The following is a 14,356-nucleotide window of genomic DNA, read 5'->3' as shown; positions in this document are numbered from 1 at the left end:
TATAGCACTTATATATCATTGCTTTTTTTGTTGATTTTAATTGCTTCCAGTGTCCTCATCTGTAAGTCGCTTCGGATAAAAGCATCTGCTAAATGAATAAATGTAAATGTAAAAATAAAGCTTAATTTTTTCCAATGATCTTCATATCATTGGACATACCACATGTAAATGGTCCTTGTGGTTTAAATCAGTGGCTTAAACACTGATCAGTTTAACAAGATGAATAAACTGACACCAGTAGGTCTGTGCTGCTTCATATGTGAAATCTTACAAAGCTTCAGTCCGATGTGACGAACTGGTTCATCTGGTTCACCAAAAATAATCGTTCAAAAGAATGATTCGTTCACTAAGCGTACATCACTGTTAGCCTGAAGCCACGGATTACATGTAATGATGTTCAGAGCCATCTCCAACCCCTCAATATATCATCCAGAGCCACAGTTATTCATTTTGTGTTTCCTCTATGTGTTTTTTTGACTTTTAGAGTACCAACTGACTTCAATTCAGAAGCATCTGAATCGGAGAGCAGAAAGTGAGCGTGTCACATCATCAGTCATGTGCCGGAGCTGTTGGACTGTGTTAGTGGGTCAGTGTGTCTCACTCCAGCATGTGTGTGATTCAATCACAAGAAGCACGTCAGAGCTCATCACACTGCTGGTGATTCAGTGCAGCAACACCTTTCATTTTCAACCATAGAGGCTCAGATTGCAGAACATGCACCCAACAGTTATAAGAACGGTTGCAAACATGCATACAGAAAAGTAAAGCTGTTCACATGTCAGCATTAATAAGCTCGGGGAATGGTGATGAACCGTGTCCGTATCTCACTGCACCACGGCTGCGCTCTCATGGATTGTGTTAATAAACGTCCAGGACACACAACAAGATAAAGCTTCTGCTTCTGCATTCTCCCTATGAGAGTATAGGGTTTCATAACAGAAAAACTGATGACACAAACACGCATCCGCACGCCATGAGAGCAACAAAGGCCATGCATGGAAATCAGGTAAAATCAGCGATCAAAGACAGACACACAATGCATCGTGTGTGCTCAAACTGTGTGTCAATAGCTGCTCATCAATGAGAGGCATTCATGAAACATGATCCGAGCATACTTCAGTCTAAAACCATTCTCAGTCTGATGCACTGAACTGGATGTGATGAAGACATGTATTACAAGCACATCAAACACAAAGGTCTACACCGCTGCAATAAAGGTTTGGTTTAACTTTAATGACTGAAATATACTAGAATTGCTGTGCAGAACATTAATTGACAAATAAAAACTATAAAAAAAATGCAATGCTCTCGGTTATAAATGTTGGAAAGTATTAAATCATTAACTTTATGAAATTGAAAAAGTTTTAATATTTATGATTACTGCTGTTAATTAGTTGACAGTAGAAATTAATTTATTGTATCTGCTATAAATGTATTGTTATTTTCATTTTATAAAAAATAAAATAAAAAATTAAACTGTTAAAAGTTTTCCAATAGAAATGTTTGGTTAAACTTTTTGAAATTATGACAGAAATATGTTTTTATACATTGCAGAACAAAAATTATTACAACTCAATGTTTTTTGTAAAGGAATGGTTACATTTATTTAAAAAATAATAATAATATAATTGATTAACGATTAAAATTTTTATGAATTCAGTTCATTAATCACGCTTTTTGATGATTGAAATCAATTCAACCATTAACATAAAATCTAATCGAGAAAACGTAAAACAAAAAACTAAGGATTTTTATTTAAAAAAATACAATTCCAGAACGGAATTCCTTTAAAAAACAAAGTTCCAAAATGGAATTTAGGTCAAAAACTATATTCTAAAATGGAATTTGGGAAGAAATTAAATTGATTTTACAGTCATCCAGAGATTTCCTTTCAAAAACACTCCAAATAAACCCATTTAATATATATTCTCCTACAAACCCTGAAGAACTATAAAAGCACACCAGATAAGACTTGGTGGAAAAAAAGCAAGAATGGCAGCATCTTTGAAAGGCAGTAAAGGGTTATAGTAGTAGCTTTTGACTACCTTTAACTTTTATTTTTAATATAAAGTCACAACTAGTAGTTGAAGAATATGGTTTTTTCTAAGTGGACAGCAGTATCTGGAGAGCAGTGGCTGATAGACGATATAAAGGCAATAATTCATGTTAGCAAAGGAGACTGAGGTGATGAAAGAAACTCGTTTCATATGCATACACATCAAATTACCGATTTCTAAAACTGTCTAATCTTTTTTTGAATAGTGGAAGAATCCAGCTGATGCTGAGAGAGAGAGAGAATTCTCCTCCAGAAAGAAAGAGCGATGAGTAAATGGGAAAGTCCATCTTGATCCGCTGTGTCAGAGCGTAGAGTAATCATGAACCCCAACCCTGAGTCCCCAGAAGATCCCTCAGTCCTCAACGCATGCCAGAGGATATCAAGATGACATCCCACAGCTCTGTTCACGTCACGGAAGCAGAGCACACGCTACCCATAATGCAACTGTCCAAATTTCCCCAATACTTCCAGTGAAACAGATCTTGCAAAGACAAGTCCTCTAACCTGAGAGTTATAATAGTTAGCACTAGTTCACACATGCCTTACTGACAAATCATTAAGCCTCAGTGTTATTATTAAGATAAGAAACTGTTTTTTATTGAAATAAAACATTTTATACACACATTAATATATATATGTAAACTTGAACTTAAGAAAATTAGAAAATAGATTAAAATCAGTAATGCTGAAATAAACAGATATTGAACAATAATAAAAAAAACTAAAAATGTAAACCTTCACAATAGTATTAAAGTAAAATAAACACTTCACAACATCACAACAAAAAACTAAAATGCAAATAATTTTGAATAATAATATTATCTATTCTTTCATTAAATATTAAATAATTAAATAAATATTAAATAATGTTATCTACTATCCCAAAAATTAAATAATGAATGTTTAATAAAAAAGGGCTTAATTTTATCCATTAAAAAAAAATCAAGCGTATCATGAAAAGAATTCAATACCAGACTGAGGTAAAGAATAAAAGTGGTTTGGAGTAATTTGCATAGATTAATTGTTCAAAATAACACACACACACACACACACACACACACATAAAAAGAAAGTTATTTATTTAGACTCAAATCCCCAAATTCAGCAATAGCCTCCATTTGATTGTTCGACCTTGTAGATATGGAGGTGAATTCAATTTCAGACTGATCTCAGACGAGATGGCTTTTCCAGTGCCGTCCTGCCGTCATTGATTGGGTGCCACGCAGTTCGAATCTTGTGACAGCAGCAATTACCTTCCCACCCTCGACCCATCATCCCTCGCTCCCTGATTCACATCTCTCCTCGTCTCCCTCCATCCCCGTCTCTCTGTCTGTCGGCGCCTGGGTTCGCTCTCTTTTTGTGCTCAACAATCAAATCAGGTGAACAAAGCGTGACTCCAGAAATCGGTGGCAGCGCAAACAAAAGGATGTGACATCGTCAGCCCTCAGACTGCAGAGGGAAACAGACAAACAGGAAACAACCAGACAGCGCCTGTGCCAAACACCACGCTTATACTGAAAACACACCCCAGCCTCGAACCAATGCAAGTGATTCCTCATTAAAGCAACTCAACTCCAAACATGAAGATTCTCATCTAAAGATACGGATCTTCAAAGATCAAAAAAGTGCTGCATACGGCTTGAGCTCTATGTTATAGGTCAAACACAGACAGTCAGAGGATATGAGGAGTGTGAGGAACAAACCGACAATAAAACACACAAGTTCCTGTGCAGAATTCAGAAATGACGTGTCATGTTCAGTTACTACACACGTGCGAATCAATGGCTTTTCGCTGTCACTGACGCAGTGTTTGTGGTTTTTCAAAGACTAAGCTATTAACCGTTCGGTTCCATCCCATTATGGAAGGTTTGATGGGGAAGTGTGCGACAGAAGTGTGAAGGCGGACTGTAAAGTGCTGTTGTTTGTGTTGAATGAGGTGTCAGTCTGTTTTCCTGCTGGCCTTTGGCACCAATCAATGATTCAGCTGCCAAAAGACACCGAGGGATTCTTGCAAGGAAGGATTTTATCTTAACAAATATCAGACAGATGACAGACCCGCGGTAACAAAAGAGTCGAACCGCAGATACTAATGACAGCACACATGCTATAGTCACTCATAGGGTGGCAAACGGAGAACTGTTCTTAAAGGAATAGTTAACCTCCCCAAAAAAAGGAAAACGGTCATCATTTCCCCACCGTCATGCGGTTCCAAACACATAATCTTCCAAGATATTTTTAATGAAACCTGAGAGATTTCTGTCTTTCCTTGAAAGTTAATTGAAGCTTTGGGAAGAGATACGACCACTTTATTGAACAATGATTGAAAATTATACATGGAGTGCATCATATATGTGACCCTAGTCAACAAAACTAGTCATAAGGGTCTTTTTATTGAGCTTTCCATTGATGTACGGTTTGTTAGGATCGAATAATATTTGGCCGAGATGCAACTATTTGAAAATCTGGAATCTGAGGATGCAAAAAATGTAAATACTGAGAAAATCATCTTTAAAGTTGTCCAACTTAAGTCCTTAGCAATGCATATTACTAATCAAGAATGAATATTGATATATTTACGGTAGACATTTTACAAAATATCTTCATGGAACATGATCTTTGGTTAATATCCTAAGGATTTTTGGCATAAAAGACAAATCTATAATTTTGACCCATACAATGTACTGGTGACTATTGCTACAAATACACCTGAGCGACTGCTTTTGTGCTCCAGGGACACATATGGCAAACAATTTTCATTTCTGAGTGAACTGTCCCTTTAAAACCCAATTATAACAAGGATGATAACTGACAGCCAATCAGAATAGATTCGACTCTAAGGAGTTCCAGTATTTACTGCAGCAGATGACACAACTGTAGAGCGCTTATAATAAACACAGTGTTATTGTGCATTGGTGTGGGCGCTTATATAGTTATCATCTTTGGTTTGAATTGGCTTTTTTTCATAACAGGTTCAATTTACAAAAGAAACTGGAGTAGAAAGATTTGCATGATGCACCGAAAACACCAATCGATTACTCTTGAGAGAAGGTTATTTTCTTTTAAATGAATCCGTAAAAACTATTTAAGGCCCATGCAAACCAGGTTAGTTATATTAATGTTTTATCCAACAGACAACAATGTTCTGTTCATCTTAAATAAGCAATGCAGCTTTGTTGTAAAAAGTGCAAGGCAAAGTCTTTCAACTCTGGATCCTAATAACGATATTGTTCCTCTGTGTTGTTACCGTTATATTTATTGTGCAGACTTCTCACAGAATTAGAGCAACCATTACAATTTCATAGTTAGATGTTATCAGTGTGAAGTGAATAGGCATTTTTTCGGTCTTAGATTATTGACTTGAATCTGTTTAATGACTCGCTGAATCCGTCAGAACTGCATCATCCAAACGTTTCAGAAGCCTGAGATTTTAGAGCCCATTGGTGCCGGTGGTTTCCATGATCTAATGGGCTTATGATGCTTTTGGGAAAAGCAGCCCGGAGCGATGGTTGATTTACTCATTGGACTGTTAGTCATTCGTTTCATTATGGCCAATTTAAATCAGAAATTGTTACTGCGCTGTTAATAGGTCGATTCCTATTGCTCATTATTCCTTCTTTTCACTCATGCACACACACTCACAAACCCTCCGAAACCAGACACGCTCCACACGGGTGCCCTGTGCCACCCACTGTGCCATCTTTAGCTCTAATTAAGTAGCCAGGGTGAGTTACAGGGCTATTGTCCACCTGAATTAGAAATAAAACAAGATTGCATTAATATTTAACAGTAGTCCCAAACAAGATGATAGTATAGAGTTAGGGAGAGCACTATGCTCTTTCCATGATGTATTACATGTTGAATACCGCCATCAGCTCCGGCCAAACATGAAACATCAACAAGCCGATCAATATTTCTGTGTATTTTTAGAGTTTCCAGCCGCTTGATGCCATGCAATACACAAGCACATGCTGTGTAACCCATATCTATCCCAATTGCTCCATCAATACACATTTAATACAAATAAACCAATTAGCTTCGATGGGCAGCCATTTCACATGTCCGTGTTGTGTGCATCCGTAGCCGATATTAACTGCTAGTGAAAACAACAGGCAGCAGGGAGTATTGGCTTTCAACAAGAACGACTGTTTTGAACACGGACACATACATGTTCACCTGATCACAAATGCAGGGGAATGCTACGCTGCTGGCAGGCTGGAAACCCTAGTTACCATGGCAGCATCCCAAACCAATTCCATCCCATTCCCGATTTAGAACACAATGCACTAGAATCCCCACGCATTCTAAAGCAGCATATCTAAGAGTTCCAGACGACCGCGACATATTCCAGACCACCAGATTGGAATTCAAGCTCCACAGTTAACATGCCAGCATCCCAAGCCAATATACACAAGACCGCTCCCAGTAATAAAACATATGAATCCCAGCCGTTAGGCCTACTTTATCAGTTCTTATTCCTTAATATTTGGTCTAATGATACATTTAATATTTAGGGAGTAATACCTCTATATCGGCATACTCCAATATGAAATATACTTCCAATGTTTTCCAGAACAGCAGATGGGAATGCAATACATGAAGCTCAACAGTTAACACAGCAGCATCCCAAACCAATTCCATTCCATTTCCAATTTAGAAGATGCATGGAACCCTGACACACTAAACCAGCATCACAGCAGTCTATTCCCAAAATCCAGCATTCCCACGATGGATACAATGCATGAATGAGACATTAGGATTACTTCTACATCATGGGGAAACAATCTTATGCAGTTCTTAGTTTTCTCAACCAAGAATCATTGGGGGGAAATAATACTACTAATAATAACAACAACAGTTATTGCTTTTACTACTAATAAAAGTATTACACTCAAAAAATGGGGCCTTTGCATTAATATCATATTCTTAGGCATTGGCTGATATTTTTTGCTTGTTTCATTCCTGAACACTTCCAGTCTTTCCTATGTCTGAACATTGCTCTTTGTTAAGAAGTTGTTCTGTTGTCTTTCTTCGCCGCACTGTCGTGTTCAGATTCAACCCCCGATCATTCGCTGCAAACCGCGACACACATATCGTGCTGAAATACAGGATCATTTATTCCTTTGATTACACCTAAGCTGTTTTCATTATCTTATTCCCTGCAGCTTTAATTCAGTGTGTTGCCCTTTATGTTATCCGGCGGTGCACCGCTGCTTCCCTCCCCGGCGGACAGGCGCCTTACCTCGGCACGCAGCTCGGAGACGATCGGTCCACTTCCCAGGTGGCGTACAGGTTCATGTGCACCGGCCGATTGGAGGTGATCGCCACCGGTTTGGAGGGCTGCGGAGACGGTACGCCTCCAGTCCTCGGGAGCCCTCCCCGGTCCGACATGCTGGAGGACACAAAGAAGGAAACCCCGAATAAAACGACTGTTTGTCGGAGCGCCGACCCTCTATCGCAGCACAATCATCCGTCCACGAGGACCGAGGCTCGGGGAGACCGATCCCGACGCGCGCTGCGCTGCGCTTCAACCCGCCGTTCACCGTCAAAGTCGCGGCGAATGTTTCTCAAGTTGCGCTAGTTGGTTATCGTTGCAGGAAGCGGAAATTTCTTCTTTTTTGTGCTTGCAGAGAAGCACCACGGCCGAAGAGCAACGCCTCTTGTGAAAGACGAGCCCTCATAACAAGCATTGAGAGAGAGAGAGAGAGAGAGAGAGAGAGAGAGAGAGAGAGAGAGAGAGAGAGAGAGAGAGAGAGAGAGAGAGAGAGAGAGAGAGAGAGAGAGAGAGAGAGAGCATAGCTGTCGTTTTTGTCCTGCGAAATAAGAAAAATCATAATTTAATTTAAGATTTTAGTGGCTTTACAATTTACATTTACAAGGAAATGTTTACATGCCTACCTACCGTGCATAAATAAATAGATAATTAAATAAATAACACGCTTATATTAAAACACACCAATATATAATACTATAACATACTAATAATAAAGTAAAAAACTATATTTATATTGTTTTATAATATTTGCATATAGGTGCTGGTCATATAATTAGAATATAATCAAAAAGTTGATTTATTTCACTAAATCCATTCAAAAAGTGAAACTTGTATATTATAAAAAAGTTGTATACATTACACACAGACTGATATATTTCATATGTTTATTCCTTAAAATTCTAAATTCAGTATCTTAGAAAATTAGAATTTCACTGAAGACCAATACAAACAAAGGATATTTAGAAATCTTGGCCAACTGAAAAGTATGAGCATGTACAGCACTCAATAGTTAGTTGTGGCTCCTTTTGCCTGTATCACTGCATCAATGCGGCGTGGCATGGAGTGGATCAGTCTGTGGCACTGCTCAGGTGTTATGAGAGCCCAGGTTAATCAGATAGTGGCCTTCAGCTCTTCTGTATTCTTGGGTCTGGTATATCACATCTTCCTCTTCACAATAACCCATAGATTTTCTATTGGGTTAAGGTCAGGCGAGTTTGCAGGCCAATTAAGAACAGGGATACCATGGTCCTTAAACCAGGTATTGGTAGCTTTGGAACTGTGTGCAGGTGTGAAGTCCAGTTGGAAAATGAAATCTGCATCTCCATAAAGTTGGTCAGCAGCAGGAAGCATCTAGTGCTCTAAAACTTCCTGGTATACGGCTGCGTTGACCTTTGACCTCAGAAAACACAGTGGACCAACACGATGACCTGGCACCCCAAATCATTACTGACTGTGGAAACTTTACACTGGACCTCAAGCAACATGGATTGTGTGCGTCTTCTCTCTTCCTCCAGACTCTGAGACCCTGATATCCAAAGGAAATGCAAAATTTACTTTCCTCAGAGAACATAACTTTGGACCACTCATCAGCAGTCCAGTCCTTTTTGTCTTTAGATGCTTCTGACGCTGTCTGTTGTTCAAGAGTGGCTTGACACAAGGAATGCGAAGCTGAAACCCATGTCTTGCATACGTCTGTGTGTAGTGGTTCTTGAAGCACTGGCTCCAGCTGCAGTCCACTCTTTGTGAATCTCCCCCACATTGAATGGGTTTTGTTTCACAATCCTCTCCAGGGTGCGGTTATCTCTATTGCTTATACAGTTTTTTTCTACCACATCTTTACCTTCCCCTCGCCTCTCTATTAATGTGCTTGGACACAGAGCTCTGTGAACAGCCAGTCTCTTTTGCAAAGACCTTTTGTGTCTTGCCCTCCGTGTCCAAAGTGTCAATGGTTGTCTTTTGGACAACTATCAAGTCAGCAGTCTTCCCCATGATTGTGTATCCTACAGAACTAGACTGAGAGAACATTTAAAGGCTTTCAGGTGTTTTGAGTTAATTAACTGATTAGAGGTGTCTTCAATATTGAACCTTTTCACAATATTAAAATTTTCTGAGAAACTGAATTTGGGATTTTCCTTAGTTGTCAGTTATAATCATCAAAATTAAAAGAAATAAACATTTGAAATACATCAGTCTGTGTATAATGAATGAATATAATATACAAGTTTCACTTTTTGAATGGAAATAGTGAAATTAATTATATGACCAGCACCTGTATATACATATAAATGTGTGTGTGTGTGTGTGTGTGTGTGTGTGTGTGTGTGTGTGTGTGTGTGTGTGCATTCAGCAGACGCTTTTATCCAAAATGGCTTAAAATATATGATGTGTTTTAAAGGTAGCGCAGGGTAAAAGGCATATTGGATGTCATTTTCTCCTAAAATACAGCACAACAAAACCCCCGGCAGCACTTTTCTAAGTGTGTATGGTGCCACAGATAGTTTAGCGTGTAAGTGGAGGGATGGATCTGTTGATAGATGTGTAAAGTGTTATCATATTTGTTGATTGGGTAACAATTGAGATTCATTCATGATATAAACACGAACTAAAATTGTAGCTGTCAGAAATACACCATTCATTAACAAATAACAGGACCCAGTGAGAGAAAATACAATATAGACAATTTTACAAACAGGCCAAAAGTGACTGAAATCAACCAGAAATTGTCTCTCAAAATCTTTTCACGTTTTCTTTGCTCAGATTGCTTTACTCCATCACAAAGCACTTAAGGAGCAGAATAAACACATTCAGACCCACTGAACCGTCATTAAGAATTCATGAATTATTGATGGTACCAATGTGGGTCAAATTTGAGAGGGTTTAGCACTGCCAGAACGACTCCTCGTCGTGCGTTTGTTCATGTATAGATGTCAGATATACAGAAAATCCACAGTAGAACTGCTTCATTCATATTCGTCTCAAACACAACAACACTGTCAGTGACGTTTTTTATATTATATATTTAGATATAAAATATTATTTCAGTGGATTTGAGTGAAAATGTCAATTGCTGTAATTTTTTTGGGTTTGCCACAAATTGTGCTTTGGAAAATTATAAATTTGATGTAAAAAGTCATAATTGATTTAAGTCAGAATTATGACATGACAATTTGAAACCATGAGATTTAATGTCAAAATCATATAAAATATAATATAAGATAAAGATAAAAAATAGTTGACATTATGAGATAAAATAAAAAAAAACATTATGAGATAAAATGTCAAAATGAAGGGATACTAAGTCAGAAACATACAAAAATGCTAAATTATGAAGTAAAAGTCATAATAATGACACGTATCACTTTAAAAACATTCATTTAATGAATTATGAGATTTTAAGTCAAAATTTAATGATATAAAGATTATTTAAGTTACATTTTATCGCATGTCAACCATTATGAGATAAAATATAAGAATTATGAGATACTAAGTTACAATTGACAAAAAGTTGAAACCCATAAAAAATGCTAAATTATGAAGTCATAATTATGACATTACTTTAAAATAATAATAAACATTTTTTAATGCATTATTTAATATTGTGTACATCTCATTATTAATGTATCAATCAATATTAATATTAAACTATTTCAATTTATTATATAAATAAAAATAAGTTCTATTTTGTTAATCTATGGGTCAACATGTTTTCTTTTTTTTTTCTTTCTTTTTTTACAGCTATCGGTCAACACTGTTTGTGAATATCAAGTTTTGGCATCAAATATTTCTGTTAAAAACAGTATTGAAGGCCATTAATGGACACTGAGTTTGTCTCAACTCTAATGCGATTAGTTAATGCCAAAATGTCCAGTTTACATGCTTCTGAATAAACACACAACCATCACAACAGACTCTTCAGGTCATCTTAGGACAACCCTGACCGTGCTTCGTAGAGCTGGTCATGTGATCAGCCACATTATAATGAGCCTGGATTATATGACAACAGTGATGGGAATAACGGCGTTATAAATAACGACGTTACTAACGGCATTACTTTTTCCAGTAACGAGTAATCTAATTGATTACTCTTCTCATCTTAATAACGCCGTTACCGTTACTGCCAAAAAATGCGGCGCGTTACTATAACTGATGATGAAGCTGTTTTTTTTTTTCATCAGACCAACTAGATCTCTGAGCGAGAGGCAAATACTTTTTTTACCGTTCTTCCTTGGTTAGTGGGCAGAGCACGAGACAAGCGCATAAATGCTGACGATTGGCTGAGGTAGAGTAAAATTTCATTGTAAGCCAATCAGAGGTAGAGTTGGGCGGGTTTTCGAAAGCACGCATAGTAGTGATGGGAATTCGGCTCTTTTGACTCAGCTCACTGAAAAGAGCCGGCTCTTTGGCTCACAAACGGCTCTTTAAATGACTTTGACTATAATATTTCAATTTTTATTACATAATTATTTGATTTCTATAGGCTAAATTTGAAAAAAATTGAGTTGGCTCTTCAGATATGCGAGCCAGCTCCCGAAGTTCAACTAAAAAAGCCGGCTCTGGCTTATTCGCGAATCGCGAACGACTCCTCAAAAGCTCATTCGCGAACGAGTCGATCCATCATCACTAACGCTCATTCGCGAACGACCCATCATCGGACAGGACAGGACACACAACGAACAACACAAGCCAGTCAGTCAACGAGAGACAGGTATGGCGACGAGCCCAAATAATCCAAAAGTAGCCTTCTCTAAATAGAAGTATATACATTACTTTTTCCTTCAAGAAATTAAAGAAACAATAAAAGGAAATATCAAAAGTTCCCAAAAATCTATCGTGTTATTTGCATTGATCCACTATATAAACATAATATCTACATACATGCCATTTGATTGGAGGCTAGTCTCACTTTGTCCCACAGCAACTTTTTTTTTAGATGTGTGTACAATGTTTCATGTTTCTGTTAATAATGTATTGTATTAGGCTAAGTGTCCATTTCATTATAATATTCAGATTTATCATAAATAATTGAACATGCACATGTATTTTAAGTTCCTTTAAAGAGGGGTAGAGGTGGGGTCATGTTTGAGCATTTAAAATTTAATTTTACTTGAAAGTAACGCAATAGTTACTTTCTTAAGTAACTAGTTACTTTAAAAATTTGTAACTGAGTTACTAATTTAGTTACTTTTTGGAAGAAGTAACTAGTAACTGTAACTAATTACTTTTTAAAAGTAACTTGCCCAACACTGTATGACAATAATATACACACGTCAGGACTGAGGGTCAATCAGAAATGACCCCTGTGTCGCAGCAGGCCACTGAGATTAGAAAACACCTGCTGTCTCCTCACACACTTCCAGGCAGACAGATATTATTTGTGCGGTGAGCGGTGGGAACCACGGAGGAGGCTGGTGATGAAAGCACATCTATATTTATCAGCTCGCAGGCGTCTGATGGAGAGAGTGTGACCAGCTGATGCTGACCAATGCCTGACACAGCTGGATGTCTCCTGAGACATGTGTGTGTGTGTGTGTGTGTGTGTGTGTTACGACTTCATCTGTTAACGAGGACAGCACAAGGATGTTGTGGGTATCAAATCAAACGCTGGTTAGTTGAGTCACTCTAGTCCGGCTCTGAACACGCTGGCTGCACAGTTTAGTCACGCAGAAGTGCATTTATGAGCTTGTGAAGTAGAGGAATATAAAAAGATCGTCAAACTTTCATGTAAAAAGTATGGAGGCCCTCTTCAGCCACACAAGAAGGAAAAAAACATGCTTTGCTTAATCATAATTCTGGCATAACATTTCAAGAGTGTGCTATTGTCATCATTGACATAAATCATAATTATGAGATAAAAAGATGAAATTATAAGTCAAAATCATGAAAAACAGTAAATAGAGTAAAAAAAAGTTGCAATTGTTGTTTTTCTAATAGGCCTAAATTAACTAATAAAACTCCAATCTCATCATTTCCACCTTAACGTTTTGTCATAATTGATCATCTGTCTTTCCATTTTCTTTTGGTCAGAATGTAATTTTTTTTTCATTTTACTTTTTGTCATAACTATGACTTTTTATCTCATAATTGTAACTTTATATATTAAGGTTAATGTTTTTCAAACTTTCTACTTTTTATACCGTAATGGACTTCTCATAATTTTTGCACACATTTGGTCATAATCGTGCCTGTCATAAGTGACATTCATTCTCAATCTTACTTTTTTATGCCATAATTCATTTTTTTAATCTCCTATTGATAACTTATAATTTTATAATTTAGATGGGTGTCATAAACATGACTTAGTATCTCATAATTGACTCTCTATCTTGAAGTCAAAGTTTCTAGCTTTTTTTTCATAATTCAGAATGTCATAACTGATCTCAATTTAAGTTAATAAAATTTTTCAGCATAATTGCTCTTTTTATCTCATTGATGACTTAGTATCTCATTTTTAACTTGTATCATAATTTTAGTTCTTTTGTTCAGAAATGGGCTTCCATAAGGAAACATGACTGGTGTTGAGTGTGCAGTGAGCACCAGCACATCTTCCTGAATAAAACTCACGTCTCACTCATCAGAAATCATGATGCCAATGAAGAACTGAGATGATATTCGAGACAATGAAGTCAGTGTTTGGACGTCGTCTGGAATGTGTCAAACTGGATTCATGTGTCGTGTTTGATGGGAAACGAGTGTTGTCTGCTCTCGACTGAGGTCAAGTGACAGTGAAAGTGTTATGTAGGTCAAAACAGCTCCCAGACATCAGGTGATGGTCAGACTTCCTGAAGACGCTCTCACTCGCCCCCTGCTGACCCGAGCGCCTCACTGCAGACCCAAGACTAAACCTCACATCCATCACAAACACAAACATGTTTCCTGTGGTTTCAGCTGATGGGGATGCTACAAAGTCAACACTCACAGTGATTCATTTATTGCCAATTCAATATTTTAGAGTAGAGCATGTCTATAAAAATAACTACTATAACTATTTCTTAATCGGGTAAACCTCAAAAAAATAAAAAATAAAAATA

General features: G+C 37.3%; 1 protein-coding gene across 1 annotated transcript in view; it reads right to left on the bottom strand.

The window, feature by feature from the left end:
• LOC113105855 (phosphofurin acidic cluster sorting protein 1-like) overlaps positions 1 to 7,728 on the bottom strand; it is a 33,812-nt gene extending 26,084 nt beyond the window's left edge. Inside the window, exon 1 of the mRNA XM_026267206.1 lies at positions 7,296 to 7,728. Coding sequence (XP_026122991.1) covers positions 7,296 to 7,444 — 149 coding nt within the window. The 5' untranslated portion in view covers positions 7,445 to 7,728. The remainder of the gene's footprint in view (positions 1 to 7,295) is intronic.
• Between the last annotated feature and the right edge of the window lie 6,628 nt (positions 7,729 to 14,356).

Source organism: Carassius auratus, chromosome 7, assembly GCF_003368295.1.
Source record: "Carassius auratus strain Wakin chromosome 7, ASM336829v1, whole genome shotgun sequence".
Taxonomy (NCBI): domain Eukaryota; kingdom Metazoa; phylum Chordata; class Actinopteri; order Cypriniformes; family Cyprinidae; genus Carassius; species Carassius auratus.
This window is presented reverse-complemented; position numbering and strand designations above follow the sequence as displayed.